At 36.6% G+C, this 21,644-nt stretch overlaps 1 protein-coding gene across 2 annotated transcripts in view; it reads right to left on the minus strand.

Moving 5' to 3' along the window:
- Nucleotides 1–646: 646 nt before the first annotated feature.
- ttll7 (tubulin tyrosine ligase-like family, member 7) overlaps nucleotides 647–21,644 on the minus strand; it is a 68,376-nt gene continuing 47,378 nt past the window's right edge. For both annotated transcript variants that reach the window (XM_059031887.1, XM_059031886.1), the window contains exons 14-21: nucleotides 21,408–21,490; nucleotides 18,884–19,076; nucleotides 17,945–18,222; nucleotides 17,080–17,214; nucleotides 13,408–13,488; nucleotides 12,112–12,272; nucleotides 7,795–7,968; nucleotides 647–2,603 (exon numbers count right to left, since the gene is read on the minus strand). In XM_059031887.1, coding sequence (XP_058887870.1) covers nucleotides 2,483–2,603; nucleotides 7,795–7,968; nucleotides 12,112–12,272; nucleotides 13,408–13,488; nucleotides 17,080–17,214; nucleotides 17,945–18,222; nucleotides 18,884–19,076; nucleotides 21,408–21,490 — 1,226 coding nt within the window. In that variant the 3' untranslated portion in view covers nucleotides 647–2,482. The remainder of the gene's footprint in view (nucleotides 2,604–7,794; nucleotides 7,969–12,111; nucleotides 12,273–13,407; nucleotides 13,489–17,079; nucleotides 17,215–17,944; nucleotides 18,223–18,883; nucleotides 19,077–21,407; nucleotides 21,491–21,644) is intronic.

A 21,644-nucleotide genomic window follows, 5' to 3' on the forward strand; every position in this document is an offset into this window, starting at 1 on the left:
GTGTTCTAAAATACATATGCAAGCAAAATCACATATATTTGGCATCTTCATAATAAAATGACACATTTTGGGCCTTCGGTAAAGACATATGTTACACAAAGCTGTTTGTTATTTTATTTAAAACATAAATTAAATGCTGCTGCCCTTTGACACCTTATTAACATCAATAAATACAACTACAATGCAATGGAAGTTAATGGTAAAGACAGCTGGGAGTTTAAGGACGTCAGTATTTAGGTCCTCTAAAACTACACCCGTGGGCACAAATGTGTCTGAACTGTAATCTGTAATACTCCGCAATACTGATGTAGAATTCAAGTCATCAAGTCAATCTCTGCCTTTGTGCCATTTGATAAATTTGTAATGTAATGTTATTTTAATTGACATTTTGGAAAAGGAAGTTGGTGAAATATCAAGAGAGAAACAATGAGAAATGCAAATGTGTGCCCATGGCCCAAAAACTTTTGAGGAGCTCTGGTTTAGAACATTACAATAGACCCATGTATCTGAATAACTTCTGTTTTAAAAACTGCTTTATGTTATAGTCAGGTATTTTAACCACCTATAACCTTTGTAAAATATTCTAACAAAAATCCAACTGATATTAAATATAAAATGAAGCCACCCATATTCTTTTTATATACAAATAATAATAATAATAATAATAATAATAATAATAATAATAATAATAATAATAATAGTAGCATTTTGCAATAAGAATGAAATACCCAGCAGTCTATAAGGGTTATAGAACACTCTGCAGTGTTTGTAAGAAGCGTGTTAATTTACCATCCTTATTGCAGCTATATATTTTTCAGCATCATCTCAATTGTTTTTCATACACCATGGGTGATAGATCAGCTGGGGAATAAAGCTGGGAACATTTCACTTGTGCCAGGAGAAAGAGGATTTGTCTTACTGGCATAGTGTATCCAGATCATGCTCCCTCCTGTAATTATGATCTGATAGAAATGAATGGCTATTGTGGTAACTGAAAATGAGTTGCAGGAGGGAGCATGATCTGGATACACTATGATCTTCATAAGACACATCCTCATTGTCCTGAGAAATGTTTTTGGTTGTATTCCCCAGCTGCTTCATGACGCATGATGTGAACAAAAAGATTCAAACAATCAGGATTATGTTGACAAATATATTGCCAGGATACAGCACAGGAAAATGAATAAGTGCATGGTGTTCAGTGACCCTATAATGTTAATGAACAACTGGTTTTGACTGTTCAGTTTTTTGACTCACCACAGTTTGAAACTGGCACTTTATTTATTTCATAACATGCTGTAGAAGACAATCTCGAAAAGCCTACAACAGAACCTACTCTGTGTAGAAAACAAAGCACTTTGGATAAAATAGGTTTAATTTAAGTGTTTGTGGTATAAAATACATTTACATTTAATATTTTACTTTCTCTCTCGAAATTGGAATTGTAAAAAAAATCATATTACCTTAAAATGACAAATACATGTATTTAAAAAAAAAGCCTTTCAAGTTACTTAAATGTGAGAAAAAAAGTTGACTTAATCAAGCACTTATCCCGAAAGCAAAATTCTGTCCGACTGACAGGTTTGCTGTACATGAAAAGATCTTTGTAGCTTGTAATTACATCCAGGAAATTATGCAGCTGGCAGCAGTTATGAAAGTACTTCAAAGACTGCAATATACATGTCTTAAATAAGAATTATTTTTGTTTTCTTAAACATTTCACACTCTTAACCTTCAACCAGTTTGCAATTAACTTCTATTGTAACAAAACAATAGAACAGTGCTTTGTTTTCTGTTGGCTTTGTTCCCAATGTAACATAAAGCAGACATGATGGTGTAGATGTCATCACTATATATGGCAAATACAATAAATAAACAGGAGGACCGCAGTAGTACATAGTACTGCATAGCCCTCTGTTTATACTGTAAGCATTGATGCAATTTTGGCTTTTTGTTTTTCACTCCTATTGAAAGCTAAATGTACATATAATATTTCTCTTGCTTGCAGATACTTCTCAGAGTGCATTTATTTATTCACATTGAGAGAACCCATCTTTAAAGGCACAACCTGTTTGGGTTCCTACGGTACACACAGGGCAACACTTTGAGATTGGAATGGAGTTCTGTTAAAGAATCTCTCAGGCCAAACCTCCAGTCTTTCAATCCAATGTTTGAAGTAACAAAAAAAAAAAAAAGCTATGCATACTTGAATAAGCACTAAAATCTTTTTTTTTGTTTGCATTTGCCACAAATAGCAAAAATAAGCATTTTAGCAAGCAATTACTTGATATCGCATTCTTGTGTTCACTGGTGGAACAGAATATTTTTTACATCTTAAAATAAATTAGTTTTTCATTACAGTACTATGACTTACTGTACAGCGAGCAAATATGATACAGCAGATATATTTTGACTGGGCTTCAAAGATTTCTTTTCAAATGGATTGGGATTATTTATAAAGCATGGCAACCTTTCCATTTGATTAGAACTGGCCCACCCTGGTGGAGAAGAGGCTGCGGGATCGAGGCATTCCTGAAGGGGGGCGGTTGAAGCTTGAAGGCGGTGACTTCATGATGAACTGGGACGTGACTGGCCACAGATACCTAAAACATTGGAGAGGAAGAATAAGAAATTAGATTATATCTCATAATGTGGGGACTGGAAACCTCACAACACTGCCATCCTCAAACCGCAGGGTTTGTTTTATTTTTGCTGTTAAATCATTTGAAAAGGACTGAGGGCCAAACATTTTATATTTATTATGAAAGTTGTCTTACTTTTTTATTTGCAGAAATGAATTTGTCTGTTGTCACATTCGTATGCTTCTCATTTGTATCGAATCATGTGTAGGCCCACTTGTGCATTTTTCCTACTTTTAAATTATTCTTTAATGCGAGCGCCATCTTCTAATATTTACCAACATACAGAAGTTCTTTAAAGATGGCGCTCACATTAAAAAATTAGAGGCAAAGTAGGAAAAACTACCTTAAAAAACAGCACAAATTGCACAAGTTGGCCTACCTAGGTTACATTTATGGTGAAACAACTTCCATAGTATTGATTTTATTTTTGGCCATCACTTGTAGGCAGAATTCCCATATTATAGGCCCTTGTCCTCTGCAACACAAAGCACCTGTTAAAGCCTCCTTGGGCTAAAAATACCACTGATATTGACCAATTATCAAACTCTTGTGAGCAGATACAATTCAAACTCCAGAACCATCTCTGTACTATATGCACTATGCTATACTGTACTGTATGCCAGTCATAAATTATTGTTCAGCCAATCTCAGTGTTTCTCTTCTGAATTCATTTAAATAACATTGAATGAACATATCATGAATTTACTTTTTTTTTTGCTAAAGCTAATTAGATTGTGCCCTGGGTTTGAGCATTTCACAAATTTTGGTTCAATAAACCACTGTCATGCCCTTTGTTTACAGAAAAGAAGCCCTCTCTTTGTTAGTAACCTTTGAAGAACAAAGACCGATGTTGTTTCATAAAATACTTTTTTTCTACCTGGTGAAAATGCTATGCATGGCTGTAGATATGTGCATTTTACAATATTTAAACAGAAATCTTATTTACCTAGTTATGTGCAAGTCATTTTTGGCAAGCAAAAACATATTTCTTACAGTACCAACTAAACTTAGTAGCTTCGGTAACGCTTTATATTGCGTGGCATAAATTAATATTAAATAGATATGCAATTGCATATTAAATTAATGTTACATTAATATTTAATAAATATGCAATAGCTGGTTTCTTGCTAAATGTTAACCAAATGTCGACTGCAAATGTAATTGCATATCACGTCCATTTATATTATGTTTAGTTTCCCTTGAAAATATGTAATAATTTCCCATTGCTTACCTGTCCTTATTGAAAATACAGTTAATCTGACTTAAATGTTAATGGAAAGTAACAAGGAATAATTGAGCGTACATTTAATATCAATTGCGTATCTATTAAATATTAATTTAACATTAATATGCAATTGCATGTCTATTTAATATTAATTTATGCCACACAATATAAAGCGTTACCGTAGCTTCTTCTAATATTTAGTTTAGTTTTAGTTTCAGTTAAACTAAATTTGACCCCATGGAAAGGTGTGCTTTTGGTAAGGTCTATTTCTTAACATGTGTTGAAGTTCAGCTTTTAAATTATATTAATACTTCTGTGAGTTAAAACACAAAAAGGTATTTTTTTTTAATTATTTCAAATTACACTTTTAAAGTTCCCACTGTTCATTGTATCTCTTACAAAATGTGTTACATTGTTGGAAACAAACTAGTTTATTCAAAACTAGCTGACAGTCAATTAGGTAAAATAGCACAGTGTTTGTTGACTGGTTTGTTTTACGAAGCCTTAGTTTGAATTAGCAGATTTAATTAATTAATAGGATCAACTGATGGAGTTATAGGAATGTTTTAAAATGCCAGTGGGGGAGAGAAAGAGTGTTTTTTTTTTTTACTTTTTGTTTTTACTTGCATAACCCTTTCTCAGGCATGCAACAACATGTGTCATTAGCATGTGTATTGGTGTGTCAATCATGGTCTGTAGTAAAAATGACAACTTTGAACAGCCTCTCCCTCCTTTGTCTCTCATTCTTTAAGACATTCCTTTGACATCTAATTTGATTTTCAATGTCTGTTTGGTCACAAAAAGCAGTTGTCAGCAAGCTTGCTAGGATACATACCAATGCCAAAACCTCTGTTTCTAATTTTCTAAGCTGCAGCTCTGGGCATAATTTGGAATAAGTTACAGCAATGTTAAAAAAAAAAAAAAAAAAAAACTAAATTAAAAAAAAAAAAACAATTAAGGTACCTACAGAGTGTTAAATTGAAAGAAAATAAAGGTCAGAAGCAGAATCCATGTAATTTGAAATGCATGAATAAGGCCCTTTTGGCTTTATGTGTGGCATATTGGGTGGGTCTGATATCACCCATATGTGGGCTAATAGGACAAAAGGCTACCTTTCATATTGTCAACCCTATTTAAGTGTGTAGTTTTCCTTATGAATTTTTGCATAACAGATGCCTATGATCAGTATAACTACCCAATCTGTGATATTTTCAAGCAGCAGGAACACAGCAAGTTTTGCAAATAGCTGAGCTTTAAAGCAAGATAACCCAGCCGACGGTGTTAAAATATTTATGCAGCTTGCTTGTTATCGTACGTGCACATAGATTTAAATAGTGTTAGACTGTGTGTTTACCCCATTTGGGCAGGTGCAGCTGTGAATACAGCACTGATTATATGTTAAAAAATGCTACAGGACATAAAAATGCAAATCCAGAGCAGTGACAATCTGAGGAGTGTGTTTAAAACTCAAGGGGTTTATTATCAGAAGTAGTGGAAACCTTTTCAATACCGATACTACACAAAACTGTCAGCAACTATAACGTATGGCATATGAAAAAGTTGGCTTTTGAGGCTGGTTTGTAAGCACACTATTTGTATCATATGTGGTACACCAAATGGGTTAAATTAGTGAAGTCTATCATCATTTTCTTTACGTATTTTCTTCTATGAACAGGTTCTATTGAAGGTAAATATCTTGAAGCTGTCATTATTCTTCAATAGGATCCACATGACAGTACATGACTAGGGTCCAATATTTCCTAATTGCTGGGTTTTTAAAAGAAAAAAGAAAGGAAAGAAACCTTGGCAGCCGATAGGAATTATTCAGTCTGTTTCAGTTTTGCTCCCTGCCTATGTGAAAAGTAGCTTCAAACTAAAACATGAATAATGATCTGAATCTAATACAATATGATTTCCAGGGGTGTACTCTTTTAAGAACCCTCTAATTAAAATGGTCTACAGAAGTAGCTGGTCCCTCCATCGTAAAGGTTTGTACCTCTTAACAGCATAACGGGAACACTTAAAAGATGTGTGCTTGTGAGGGAGGATGAACAATCAGGGACTTCAGTTCAGAAGTTCAGGCACATGACAATGCAGTAATGAATCACTGGAACAGGGGTTGTGAGCAAGAAGGACTATATGAGACAGTACTCCCAAAACCAATTTTAGTGGTATAATCAAGTTTGACTTCCAGTGAGGAAAAAGCATGCACAGTTAATGAAAAAATAACAAAGTTCAGCTTCTATTCTGTTTAGAAAGTGGGTCAGCTCTGGCAATGCATTCATGAAGTGCCTTACAAAGGACAGCTGCATTTATTGTATGCATCGCATGGCAATTGTCAAGTACACTGAGACTGAGGGTAACGAGAGGAATGAGGAGACATTATTGTTCAGGGAGCCCACAGGCAGAATGGGAGATTGGGAGATAACTATAATCTTTAGCAAGCTAAATCATGTGTAGCCTCCCGCAGCATGTCATATCACAGACAAACAAAGAGGTAGTGAAAGGATGTGCAGTATGCATTCAGTCTTACGAAACTGTGGACGGGAAGGGGGAATTCAAAATACAACTAAGATGCTTCGAAGAATGAGGCGGTCGATGGTCGCACAGCAGTCACTTGAACCAATTGTGATCTTCACCATATTCAGTAGATTTGAGAGGTGATGCAAATAAGAACATGTACTGTAAATCCTCTGATATCCAATGTTAAATACGTGTTCCATATGTTTTTGATGCGATATGAAGTCTGTTTGTTTTTCAACCTAAGTCTTGCCATTCACAGCACTTGTATGGATTTTGACATACAGTTGATTACAGTAACTTGTATTCAAGTCTTTCACATTTCTAATAGTTATTTGATGTGGAATTCGAAGGCAGCAAGGAGTCAGTTGGAAGGTCAAAGAAATACTGTAAAAAAAGGCATTTTGTATGAACGATGCTTTATGCTATATTAGATGGGCCATTTCCAATGCAGGGTTCATTTGGGTTGTTCCATGCCCATACATTAATTTGACAGAGAGAAGCATCGAACAGAGCTGTGTACGAACTGTGAAGCCAATATCTCAAGGTGTTTAGTTTCTATCACAAGTCAAGCAAACAAATCACATGACCGCGGAAGGGCAGCCATCTTAGATTAGATGTGAAGGCCAAGATCACCATTACATTGTGCCCCAGAAGTCTGCCTCTGAAATGCTTTCAGAGAAATAAGGTGTTAAAAGTGTGGTGCTGGCTTCGACGCCAGCTGTGGAATGAGTGACACATATAAGCACCCCCTTTCAGGTGATGCTTAACTATGAATGGGGTGAGTTGGTCCATCTAATAGAACATGATGGATTCATAATTCATATAAAATACTTGTTTTCACCAATTCATAGCAATTCCTTTCACTGCCAATCTCCATCCGCTAATGCCAGCCCTCCTTTGTATTACAAATGGCACTCAAACCATATTCTAGTGTTTGCATTTCAGACTTACAGAGGAATCTCGATTAGGGATCACACTCATAACCACCTCCATATCCTATCAGGCCTCTGTGTTAAAGAATACAGCAGAGTTGGTTCGTAACAGTACTGTAAAACGTGTGTTGTTGTTTTAATGGGAGCAACTGTGTTTCTATAAAAACAAACATGCAACTGTTCGAGAATGTAAGTGCACAATTATGTTAAAGAGCTGTAAGACGATGATCAGTCGTGTCAGTAAAACTAAGGATTAAAAGGATTGTACTAGCAGTTCGTTTCCTTCTTTCACTTACCAGAAAACTTTTTTTGCCAGATAGCCCAACAGTAGATTACAAATAGTTATCTACTTCATATACTTCTGTTAAATCAACAAATAAACAATGTACCAGTGTTGTGTTAAAACGAAAGCCTGACTTTACAGCGCACAGTTACGAAAAGAAATAAAAAGAAAACAGCAATTGAGGTTTACCTTGTGTCATCCCATTCTGGACTGAGCCCAGTTAACGAGCCCCTGGAATCTGCTACAAACTTATAAACCACTAAAAGGCAGTCTCTGCAAAGCTGAACTAGCCGTTGGCAGCACTGGAGTTCCTGAGGGGTGACCAGCTCTGTGCTTTTGTTGAAAATGGTTTCCCACGAGGACCTGTTGTCATAGAAACAAAACAACATCCGTGTTTGTGAATGACTGTGAATCAACGGAAGATCAGCTTACAAGCTCCACCTATTTCATTGGGCTAGCTTTAATACTAGAGTTATACTTGCCTGTGGTCACATCTCGATAGGTAATCTATAGTGTACTGTAAAATCATCACAACCTACCCCGATGTGATCATTCATTTATATTTATATGTTTTTATTTGCTGACAGCAGTCATTTAAACTAAAGACTTAAAGGTATAAAGTGTGAATTCAAAATCACAAAGGCAGATAGAAACAAACACAAAAATACAAAACATTCCTTTACAGTAGACACAATAACAGATCTGCTATAATGAACTGTTTACCTCCTTTGGAGCTATTAAAATAAGTAACATATGGCTTATAGATCCTCAGACACTTATATACAGATCAAGTGAAACAAACCCTCAGTTGAAACTGTGTAAGCCCACAACAGCATCAGTTAATTATGTTCAGTGGCACAGGTGCTAGAAACTAAAAGCTGGAGCTGGAACATTTCAAACTGGAGATAGGTGTTGCTGTACTTAAATCCCCAAAGTCCCAAGCCAAGCAAAAACATCCAAAGATAGCTGCACAATTGCAGTTTCATTAAGTTATGACTGTAGTGAAGTGAACAGTTAGGTGCCTTGCTGTGAGCTGTTAATGGATACAGCAGTGAAGAAAGATACTGCTACTATAAATCAAACAGCATTATATATGGAAAAATCATGCATCTATTTATATATATATATATATATATATATATATATATATATATATATATATATATATATATATTTTTTTTTTTTGTGATCAAATGTTTATTGTGGAGAATACAAAAACATATCATTTTAAATACAATACAATTATTCCCCAAGTTTTACATTTTCACCCCCCTTCCTCCCCACCCAAACCACCCTCCACAAAGGACCTCCCTAACTAATATCAGTCAGATAAAACTGAAGAAGGATTAATCAAAGATCTAATAGTCTGCAGCCAATCTCCAGGCCTGCACAGTCCTCTCCCCAGCGCCATGGACCCGAGCAGTAGGAAGTTCCATATAAATTATATCATGAAAGGCAAGGGTCTGTTGAGGGTAGGGGAGGGAATGCGGAGGTTGCCAACGAAGAGCTATCATTTTTTTAGCTGCTGTGAGACCAGCCAACCATATCCGTTTCTGCTGCACTGATAGATCGAGGGATGAGTCATGATTCAGTAATAATATTTTAGCAGAGCAAGGGATGTTCTTCTCAAGAACAGTGGACAGAGCTGAAGAGACCCGATCAGAGCCACAACAGGACCCTCCCAAACCATATGTAAAAAGGAGCAAACGGTATCTAGGGGACAGTATGCACATGCAGGGGTAGGGATAGGTTTCATTTGGTTGCATCTGCGAGGAGTTAAATAAGTTCAATGAAGGTAATTAAAATGAATCAGCTGATAGTTTGGATGTTTGGAAGCAGGGCTTAGATTATCCCAGATTTCTTCATTTTCAATAGATAAATCCCTATTCCAGATAGTGTTAACCACCAAAGGTTTACATGATGACTTAAGGAAATGAACATACAGTGAGGAAACCAGCCCTTTAGTTTTCCCCCGTGTCTAACATGTCATGTAGTACATGTGATGGCAAATCTGTCCCCTAGGGAACCCCATAGGAACGCATTGCAGAACGAAGCCGAAGGTAAATGAGGTACCTGGCAAATCGTACTGCAATTGTAAATCTTGGAATGTGCAAAGCTGTTTATCTTTGCAAATATCTGCAAAAGTATTTATCCCTTTGTCTCTCCATTGTGGAAATAAAAAGGGGGAACCGCCTGACAACAGAGCGAAATTATGAAAAATAGGCATATGAGAGAACCATGTGGATTGGTGTTTAATATCCTTTTACACTAAGAGCCAAATTGTAATTAAATGAGAGATTATAGGGCCAAAACGAAGTTTACATAGCTTGAGAGGAACTGCAGAGTAAAGTTAGTCTTGGAGTCTATGTGGATATACTAGGTTTTCCTCTAACGGTCGCCATGAAACAGGAGCATTAGTTTCAAGCCAAACACTAATTGGGCGACGCACAAATGAACAAAAATAGTACTTAAAGTTTGGTAAAGACAAACCCCCAGTGGATTTCTCACACTGCAAAGTAGACCACTTGAGACGCAGACGCTTCCCCCTCCATATGAATTTAGAAATCATAGAGTGCAATTTATTCCAAAATCAAGTAGGTGGAGCGAGAGGTAGCATAGAGCTAAAGAAATGAATGCGTGGTAGTACATTCAATTTTATTGTGGAGATGATGGCTTGAGGTGAGATAGGGAGATGCAGCCATCTATTTAAATCAGCTTCCTGTTTAAATATCTTATTAAAATGAGTTAGTGCAGTGGACTGCAAGGAGGGGAGAATGTCTACCCCAAGATATTTAAAATGTTTAACCACCAGAATGTCTAAAGGTATACATCCATAAATGATATAAAACAGTTATGAAAGAAAAAAAATTGTGTAGACTAAAATAATTTATTAGCCTTCCCGTTGATAATAACTGTCATCTACCGACAGTAGCTACAACTCTAAGAATCCCCATAGAACTGCATTGTTTCAAATAATTCATACATGTGTGTATTCGTCGTTATAAATCCCCAAATCTTGTATTGAAATAATGCCCTTCTAGAGTCATTTCAATGTAAAATAGTAATCAGGTGAGGTGTCAGGTGTGGGTAAAATTCCAATATCCATATATAATTCAAAAGCTTATGCTGGGAATGGGGTTCCCAATTGCCCACCCTCTAGACCTAACCTACTGCCCATCCTCCATACATCAAACAGGGTGTGTAATCACCACAGACAATAAAACAGGCCTGGTTCTGTCACATTAACTGTTTAGAGAGCAAGCAGCTTCAAATGTTTTAATGTTATAATTACACTTCCCTTGCTCTTTTATAGTGTTTGCAATTATTCTGAATGACCCTTTTGCATCAATATTTACTTTTTCCAATGATTTTTCTAATTCTGTGATCGGAATGAAGTGTACTTGGGACTCTCCAGACATGCTTAAAGCCAGATTTAGAGAACATGTATAATAAATCAATAACCCAGAACCACTTCAAATTACTGCAGTGCAAACAGCATAAAACATTAGCGAAGTGTAACAATTAACCACTCAGCTGCTTATCCCGCGATTTCCACGTGGGAGAGCAAGCAAGTCCACATTTGACACTCCTGTGAGAATAGCGTGCAGGGGTTAATGTGCATCTGCAAAGTTTAACATGTCTTTGACGTGCTACACTAAATCAATAAGCAGCATATATGGTACTACAGTCTGCAGTTTTGTTTTTCACTGGCAGATGGCGGCGGTCCCTAAGAAATGTGCTTGACAGACCGGCCCATCCATAGATGAGAAGTACAAAATGGACGGCCGCATTTGCCTATTACAGAGAATGAGATGAGGGCACTTATTTCTTTGTTGATGTTACAAGGGGTTGTAAGGAACCGATTTATTCTGCTGATGAAGTACCTACACTTGACAGATAATAATGCATATAACAGCGGTACACACTCGTACCTGAAACTGGAAGATAGAAACTAAGTTTACCAAATCAATGACATGGTGCTTTGTGTGGTAAACTTACTTTCTAATCACCCTGTACATCATGCCAGTTTTCTGATGTATATGTACTAGATAAAGACGTTAGTATTGATAAGTGTTTGAAGGGCGTCTGCTTTGAAATTATAACACTAAAAAGTGACATAACTGCACAATTACTTTTTACCACACTGTTATTAAAATGCTGCTTATTGGGGAAAAAAAGTATGTTATTTTGTGATTGATATTGTTATAATGCTACAATTGTAAACAAATTGTTATTTTGTTATTTAAGTTCTATTGAAATAATATATCTCCGTTTTTCATAACAATAAAAATGTGTGTATTTTTAAAAAATAAGGCAATTTTTTTTTTTTTTTGAAAACTGTCCAAATTGCTTATTTGAGGCTAAGAATGAAATCTGCAAAAAAAAAAAAAAAAAGGCAATTTTTGACATGGAAATTGCCAAAATAAATTGGCAGCTGGGTGGATGACATTTGAAGCTACTCTACTGTACTAAACAAAAATATTTCTTGACCTGTATCAGACCTACCCCGAATTGGAGAAGCAGTTCCAAAGGCCTTGTCCATGGCTCCAGAGAAGACGATTGAAAACACGACTAAAAAGGCGGTATATATGTAAACTGTCAACGTCAGGCTCCTTCCAGATCCTCTGCACAGCAGAGCGGAGATTTGTTCTAACTATGTCCAAAACCTAGTGGAATACAATATTCAAAAACAAAACTAAGCATTACTTGCAGGTGTCTGTCAACAAAACAACATCCACAAACAGCTGTCTCCCAATTCATTAAAATGCAGTGTGGGAATACAAGTTTTAAAACACATTGGTAAGGTCACACCTTCACAGAATGCAGTTGTAGACAAATTAGTGACAATTATGCTAACTCGGCAGAGAAAATTACAGATGACAATGGGGAAAGAGATGTAATTATAAAGTACACTATACTCACAACAAGGATATACATTGCAGCAAATGTCAGTTTGATGCAAACAGTATGAAAAGTTTTTGCACAATAGATTTGTTTAAAACATATATTTACTTGGGGGCCTTGGGCCTTTGCATTCTCTCCCCCTATTAGGAATGTCTGAAATGTGACACATTTAATGATGTTCCATGAGTGAGAGAGTGAATGTTTTCAGACAGTAGCTAGCCCAGCATCACATATTAATCTGCCTATTAAGATGCCTGGAGGTTCATTTTGACTGGCACCTACATTTTTAAAGGAAGTGGCAATAGCCACTAGACTATGAGCCATAGTGCCTGAGATGTTTGCTTTTAATGGACATCTCAATGTCATTTCAGCTCACCTTTAAATACTGTTACTATAGTTTGTAAAGAAGACGATGATGGTTTAATGAGCTAATAATAAATAGACAGCATCCATTGTTTACTGTACATGCACATTGTAGACCAAACAGAACATCAGCATGTAGAGCAAAAATCCTGGCATTTATAGAAGTCATATAAGCAACGTATTGATTGAATCAACATTTGAACTGAAATGGCTCGCTTGAAAATATATATTTACAGATATCAGATGTGTGTTGATTGCTTGAGAATATGCAGTTTTGTCTCATAATAATATAATTCATTATTTAGTTATGTTTACTAAAATAACAAGTCACTGAACTAATTGGGGTCTGGTTAGCTGATTTTCTGGATAATTGACCCACACCCTAAAAGAAACAAGGAGCTTTCTAGCAGCTAATTAGATAAACATTCCTTTATGCAATTTTGTTTTTAATACGTAGGTGTTTAATGGATTCTCAGTAAATACAATCCCTTGAAGCCATTTGTTTTATTTGCCAATGAAAGTGCCTGCACTTACCTTCCTTTGTTTTGTAGAATCTAACTTCACAAGCCAGTAGGAGGCCACTTTTGGTTTATGATATTTCCAGTTATCCAGTATCTGAAAGTAGGAAAATCAGACTACTATGAAAATGAATACATGCATGGACCAGTCAGTAATATCATAATTTCAAATTCAGATGTTTCAGAAACAAGAGTTGATAAAATGATTATAGGACATGCATTTGCACATTTCCTATGTGGTAATAATATCAACGTGAAACAGAGTTTTTTCTTTTCTTTTCTTTTGGGCGCCATATGAAGTACATGTATATATTTAATTTAGTAACTGGCAAAAAACAAACAAACCATTGAGCATCAAATAAGATCTAGGAGTGTGAATACATGAAATTCACATTTGCAACAAGTTCAAAAACAACAAAGAAATAGCATTTGAATTGCAAACCAGCTGTAATTTTTTTCTTCATTTGGCATCTGTCGCTGTTAGAAAGCTTGTTTGTTAAATGAAAGATTATCCAGCATAACATAAAAGTTTCATTAAAATGCAATCCCGTTTACTGTGTCTCCATCTTCTAAAACTTAAGCAATCTGCCTCACTGCAGAGACATATTAGCCACTATACTCACCAACAACAACCACACTGATGCTTAAAAGCTAATCAAATTAATGAACAACTGTGATCAATTACAACTGTGATTGAACAGAGATTTGCGATTTTTTTTTAGCAAACTAAGTGTCCCAGAGGAATAGTATGTATGTATATATATATATATATATATATATATATATATATATATATATATATATATATACACACAGTGCCTTACAAAAGTATTCAGACCCCTGACCAATTCTCTCATATTACTGAATTACAAATGGTACATTGAAATTTCGTTCTGTTTGATATTTTATTTTAAGCAAGATATTTCAGTTTTTTATTTTTCTTAAAAATATTTCCCAACATAAAACCAATGTCACCTTACAATAATTGATTTTGAGTTTCAGTGTTTTAAAATAAAATATCAAAGAGAACGACATTTCAATGTACCATTTGTAATTCAGTAATATGAGAGAATTGGTCAGGGGTCTGAATACTTTTGCAAGGCACTGTATATATATATATATATATATATATATATATATATATATATATATATATATATATATATATATATAGTACAAGTGATAAAGCTAGCAGTGTTTAATGGCCGAAGTGAGTTGTCTTGACTCAGTAGATACTTGTTATGGCTGAAAGGCCACAGGTTCAATACAGTACAAACCAAAAAAAGACCATGGGCGCTGAAGCACTATCTGTCAGATAATGTGAGGCAGTTTTAGGTTACTTGATTAGGCATTCAAAAATGACAGGCCCTTTGCAGAGTGGCCTTGCACATGTGAGGGTGGAATGAAGCTTCTAATATATATAGGCCAACTGAACTATTTTAGCTGGTATTTTATTACCTATCTTATATAAGCTGGTAATGAAATGTGCTTTATACAATGAAAGCAGCTGTACAAGATTAAGATTGACATAGTGTAATATTGTGTACAAACATCCAAAAAGGGTCCACTTTATGCAGCCCCTGGTTTAGACTAAGCTATTTTGCTGAGCAGGAGTTTCACATGTAATTAACATGCTAACCCCCCCCCCCCCCCCCTTTGCAGGTGCCTTTAGGTGACTGTCCCTTAATACTTAATACAAATAAGCTTCTTAAATCTCTGATTTATTCAATTACAGCAGGCCCAATCTGTATTGTAAAAAGCAGTGACAGCTGGTGACTATTTAGCAGGCTGTAAAGTATAATGAACATGCGCCATCATTACTCTACATTCAGAAGAGCTTTTAGCTAGAAGATGTGGGAATTTGAATCCCAAATTGCGCCCATTTAGTTTGATTTGCTGGATTAAACTCAAGTTTAAAGAACCTTCATTTGCAACTGTTCTAAAATGTTTGTGCTATTGCTCAGATGTTGCATTTTATTGTTTTTATTGATTTTTTTGTAATTACTTTTTTGCCAGGGAAAGAGCTTGGGAAGTGCAAGGGAAATTCGAAGCTCCGTCAACATCTACAGAGCTTTGAATGTGGAAGTGCAAGGGAAATTCAAAGCTCCGTCAACGTCTACAGAGCTTTGAATGTGGAAGTACAAGGGAAATTCAAAGCTCCATCAACGTCTACAGAGCTTTGAATGGGGAAGTGCAAGGGAAATTCAAAGCTCCGTCAACGTCTTCAGAGCTTTGAATGTGGAAGTGCAAGGGAAATTCAAAGCTCAGTCAACGTCTACAGAGCTTTGAATGTGGAAGTGCAAGGGAAATTCAAAGCTCAGTCAACGTCTACAGAGCTTTGAATGGGGAAGTGCAAGGGAAATTCAAAGCTCTGTCAACGTCTACAGAGCTTTGAATGGGGAAGTGCAAGGGAAATTCGAAACTCTGTCAACGTCTAAAGAGCTTTGATTGAGGAAGTGCAAGGGAAATTCAAAGCTCCGTCAACATCTACAGAACTTTGAATGGGGAAGTACAAGGGAAATTCAAAGCTCAGTCAACGTCTAAAGTCAACAGGCTTTTCAAAACAGTTCAAAGCACTGTCCAAGGTCACACAGAAAAAAAACAAATGAGCAACGCCACTCAGAACTTCTCAGGACGATTTCAAATATCATTAAAAGCTAAGGGAAGGTAAAACTTATTGTCATTTGAAGCTACCTTGCTCTTTAAGCTACAACATATTGATACAGCAGATTTCTACACACAGACAAATATGATCCAAATTAAATGACTGAGTATACAGAAAAACTGTCTGTACACTTGCTTTGGTGCCACTAATAGAGAAAGAATTACATAAAGAAGAAATATGAGCCATTGAAAGCAGACATGACATTAAACTATTTCATAACACACTGCTAGTTTTCCCTTCTGGCTGTACATTTAATACCACCTTAGGGCAAAGACACATGCTTTGTTGAAGGCCACATGCAATATGAGTCTGCAAGGTCACAAACTAGCACTGTGCTATTTACGTGTGATTGATTAACATTACTTTTAAAACATCTTCTAAAGATTTTCTAAAGACCAATGATGAGCATCTGAAAATAAAATGTTATAAAACTTGTTAATTTAACTGCCTCTACCAAGTTTTTTAAATTTATTTTAATTACTGAGCGCTACTTTTAACTACTATACCTGCCTCATAAATCTTTTGTGTAGGCCAATATATGAAAAAGAGGGAACAACCAGGATATTTACATTTTTTTTAATAATAATTCAGAGTGCCCAATTATACCCCGTTTTGCTCCCTCACCACAGCAATTCACTACAGCTCACAACTACTGAAGGTCAATGGTGTTCCTCGATCCCACGACCAACCCAATTGCCTTTTAGACCCAGGAGCTCATGAGTGGATGTTAGACCCAGGAGCTCATGAGTGGATGTTAGACCCAGGAGCTCATGAGTGGATGTTGGCGCTCCCCTGCACTCCCTGACTCTATGACTCACCCTGCACAGCACACGCCTTTACCAGCCACTTGAGGTCCTTGAAATATATATATATTTTTAATCTGTATTCTTTTCCAAAGTATTTAAAACAATCAATAGACAGCCCGAGAAAGTTTTAGCTCAAAAATAAATCTGACTGCAGAAGTAAATCAGAGTACAGAACTATTGGTGTCCCGAGATCCCAAGGTGAGATCCAAACACTTACATCATCCAGCATCAGCTCTGCCTCCTCCTCTGTTTTTCCTGGGAATCGAATTCTCATTTCATTCAGAGCAGCCAGAGTCTGCCGTGTCATTGCTGCCTCCTGTTCTTTTGTTCTGAGGTTGAGCAAAGATTCTCCCTAGAAAAATAAAAACAATTGAAGATAAAAAAAAATAAGCTCTCTGTTTGCATAAAATAGGTGCCCACATTTTTTATTTATAATCCATTCAAATTGAAATGAAAAATAAGAGCCCAGTAAATAAAATGTCCTTAGACTCCTTCAGGTTGGAGATCAGATACAGTAGCCCCTTAACTCATAAGGCATATAAAGACCATTTGATTCAATAAATACAATTTAATATATATTCAATTTAATATACAATTTTATATATATATTTAATATATATATATGTCATTTTTTAAAGCCGTAACCTGTAAAATGAAAACCCTTCATGTTTTTACCAAAAACTTCAAAAGTATAATTTGCTAAAAAGTCAGGCCCAGTACAGTATGTAATATACCTGGTCCTTAAAGGGTTCATTTTATTTTATTTTTTAAATCTCCCTAATATTTGTATTAATTTCAGGTGTCATACAACAATTATCATGTCAGTTCATGGAATGTACAAGGATAAGCATACAGCATAAATATTTTAAATTTGCCATAATCTGCAAAGATAAATAAAAAGTAATGTACAGTACAAGGTTCTAAAATACTTTTTTTTTCTCTTGTCATTTTAGCAGAGCTGATATAAATATTACAGTACAGCAAGTACGTCTGGAAAAAACATGCGCACCTGAAATGAATGCAATACAGACTAAAATCCACATTATATTGCGCTTAACAAAGAAGGCTTTTTTCAAACTTGCCACTGCAGAGTGAATGGTGCCCAGGCTGGTGCTGTGGGGCACTCGGTTGACTGAGCCGCTGCGATTCAGAGAGTGGGAGCGGGTGACAGAGCTGGTTCGAAGCACAGGAGCGGACAGTTTTGACGACACAGCCCTCTGCTCATTAGTTGGTGACTGCGCAGTTACAGAGGATATAGAGCGAGGACATGATATAGAGCGTCTGATTGGGGCAGACAGTGACGGAGATGCTGAGGGGCCAGCTTTGGTTGGCTTGATTGGAGATTTAGAATTGATCCTGCCTGCAAGAAGAACAGACAGCAGCAAGTTGAAGTGATACGAAATAGACACCTGAAAGCACACCTGTTAAGAGCATTACAGTAGTGCACGTGTCACTTTAATTTGCAGTGTCAACCCAGTGAAGTGCTATAAAAAAAAACAAAAGCATGTGCTTTATCCTCAAGCTTTTTTAATTAACACGTTTGCATGTGTTTTCCTCCATCCAGTATTTTATCATGTTTCTGAAAGTGGCTTCTGATGGCTCTTCATTTTCTCCTGTCAGCTGCAATTCCAATAAAGCAGTGTTTATTCTGTTGAGAAATAACTTTAAAAACCTACTGTCACACATTGTGTTTAGCAGAGCCAGCCCCAGTGAAAGAATTTGAAAAGATTTCAATTGTTTTCAGTACAATGGTTTGCATTGCATGACCTCTAACCTGCCCCAGTCAAGAATATGAGCTTCCCTCCTGTTTGTTTCCACCTGGCAATAGACATCAGTTTACACAATTGAAGAGGTCAATTCAATCAGGTCTTCCATAGAAAGAATCCACCCACCCAAGTGGGACTGCATGAATACAAAATAAATTGGTTTAAAGAATTTATATTGCAATCTAAAGAAGGAACATGAAATTAGAATTAAATACGGATGGAAGGATATAGTAACTTGAAAAGTAATGGTCTTACTTGAACGCTCAAGGGACTGGTACTTGTTTTCTTCTAGGTTGTATGAAACCTTCTTCTCCTTCGTCTCCAAGAGATCTTCCTTTTCATCTTCCTCTTCTGATGCCGAGGTGCTGCTGCTGTTGCAGCTGGTGTTGCTGCTGTCGTCTCTTTGTTTCTTTGGCACCTGGGTGCTTTCAGGCATCGAAGACAATGGCTGAAACAATGGAATTAAAGATACAATATATCAGAAATGGTGGGGCAGTGATACGTTACAGAATGAACAAGGGGATTGTGAAGTAATATTTTGATTTAATGATCACATCGCTGATGAGGTATTCATTCAATCCAGATAAATACTGCACCACATTCGCCTGCTTATTGAATCCATAATTCCTCCAAACAGGAACAGATTGATCACAACATTACAGGATATAACTCTGTTATTCATTTTTACTTGTGTTTCACTGATCCAAAAAAGCATTCATGCACTACTTGGAAACCCGTTGTCTTTCTGAATAGGAGAATCCACCCATTAATCAATAACGTAATCATCAGCCCTATAAAGCCTTGTTTGTCTAAACCCTTTTTTATTGTTTGGCCCCCTCCTCCCCTGCCTCCACCTTGCAGCAGCCTTGTTTAGGAGGTAGGTGGCCCGATGCCACTTCTCCTGCCCGCCAGCATTCGTTAGTTAGTTTAAATCTTTTTTTTTTTTTAGATATCACATATTCTGCCATCATATTATTATTATTTGTTTATTTAGCAGACGCCTTTATCCAAGGCGACTTACAGAGACTAGGGTGTGTGAACTATGCATCAGCTGCAGAGTCATTTACAATTACGTCTCACCCGAAAGACGGAGCACAAGGAGGTTAAGTGACTTGCTCAGGGTCACACAGTGAGTTAGTGGCTGAGGTGGGATTTGAAACGGGGACCTCCTGGTTACAAGCCCTTTTCTTTAACCACTGGACCACACAGCCTCCTACTTAGCCTCATAGGGGCGGCTAACAAGATCCTATGGACAAGGCCATGGGCCAAAAGTTGTCATATTGTATATCTCTATGGGAATGTTTCCTTTAAATCAATAAATGACAATTCTACATCAATTGTGGATTCTCATTTCTGAAACGTGAAACAAAGCTTTATTTTCTTCAAACAAAAGGTTTAAAAAACGTTTTTAGTATTTCAAGTCCCTCCTTTAGACACAGAAAGATGTGCTGACAAAACATTAATCCACTGCATTTAAATCACTTCAGTGTATCAAATTTTCCAGTCTTCATAATATACCCGCGGGAGTGGGTATAACAACTTTACAGAGTAACGTCCAGCAAGAGTCAGAGTACAGCAAAGTTAGTGAAATCCGCTCAAACACTACAGAGTTAAAAGTGACAAGCGCAAATGAGTCTGAGTAAAGCAATCACGATGGAGCAAGTACTTATCTTTTAAGAGGTTTAATATGCTTGAGAACTGCCTAGACAGCATTATTGTTGCAGTTAATGTTTTTTTTTCAGAGATGTCCCTGTGGCAGAGTGATAGCTCTGCCTGTAAATATTGTGGTGTTTGTGTGTGTTTTGGTGGTGGTTAATTCCTATCCCTGCCAAAAACATGTGAGAATGTGGCTTCTCCTTAATTGAATAATTAGTGATAATTGGGAGCAACCACATCCTATAAAAGGAGAGCTTAGCACTCCATTAGGGTAGACTACCAGGGAGCTGGAACCAGAGAGGAAAGGTACAGTGTTTGTGAGCCACTGCTAAACAATACCTATTGGGTTTTTTTTTGACCGGGAAACAGCTTGGCTGCCTGGTATAGCTTAGACCTGCAACAGTTTAGTTAGTACTCCTGGAAGGAGATAGATTTTTGGTTATTTCTGTTTTGGTGTTTAAGATAAATTTACAGGCCTGCCATGTTGGAAGCCTATCTGTGCTTGTGTGGAGTACTGTTCCTTTTACACAAGACAAGTGAAGACTATCTTGCATGTGGTAAGCTCACCACAGGTTTGTCACATACAGGACAGTTTTCATGTGTTTTTTGTGTAAACTGAACAGTACTCCACACAAGCACAGGTAGGTTTTCAACAGGGTAGGCCTGTATGTTTTGTTTTGAAGTTCTAAAATAAAACGCAGGCCTACAGGAGTATTAACTAGTGTTGCAGGTCTAAGCTATACCGGACAGCTAAGCTGTTTCACTGTCAAACATTTTTTTATTGTTTAGAAGTGGATCACAAACACTACCTTTTTTTTTTTTTTTTTCTCTTTGGTGCCAGCTCCTTGATAGTCTCTCCTAATGGAGCCCTGAGCTCTCCTTTTCATAGGATGTGGCTGCTCCCAATTATCACTAATTATTCAATAAAGGAGCAGCCACAGTCTCACATGTTTTTGGCAGGTACATGAATTAACCCCATACCTGTTAACTACCACTAAAACAAACACTACAATGTTTACAGATAGAGCTCTTACTCTGCCGCAGTCCCTTAGCTTTAGGAGAAGGTCATTTGTGAGAAACAGTCAAGCGAGTGAAATAGACAAACACACACAAAACAACATACCTTAGGCCCTCTTTGTTTGGTTGACTTTCCCATGAGTTTTTCATCATCGAGCTCGCACTGTTCCAGAAGGTCTAAAATATCTTCTTCCTGTGATTGTGAATATGACAAGACATGTTTCAGTGCACATTGGAAGTGATTCAGTAAGCATGTTTTCAACTGCTTTATATTTTTCTTATTATTTTAACTTAAAGGACGTTTTATATATACCGAGCATCAAAAGAAACTTCTCATTATTAA

This window comes from Acipenser ruthenus, chromosome 10 (genome assembly GCF_902713425.1).
Source record: "Acipenser ruthenus chromosome 10, fAciRut3.2 maternal haplotype, whole genome shotgun sequence".
NCBI lineage: Eukaryota > Metazoa > Chordata > Actinopteri > Acipenseriformes > Acipenseridae > Acipenser > Acipenser ruthenus.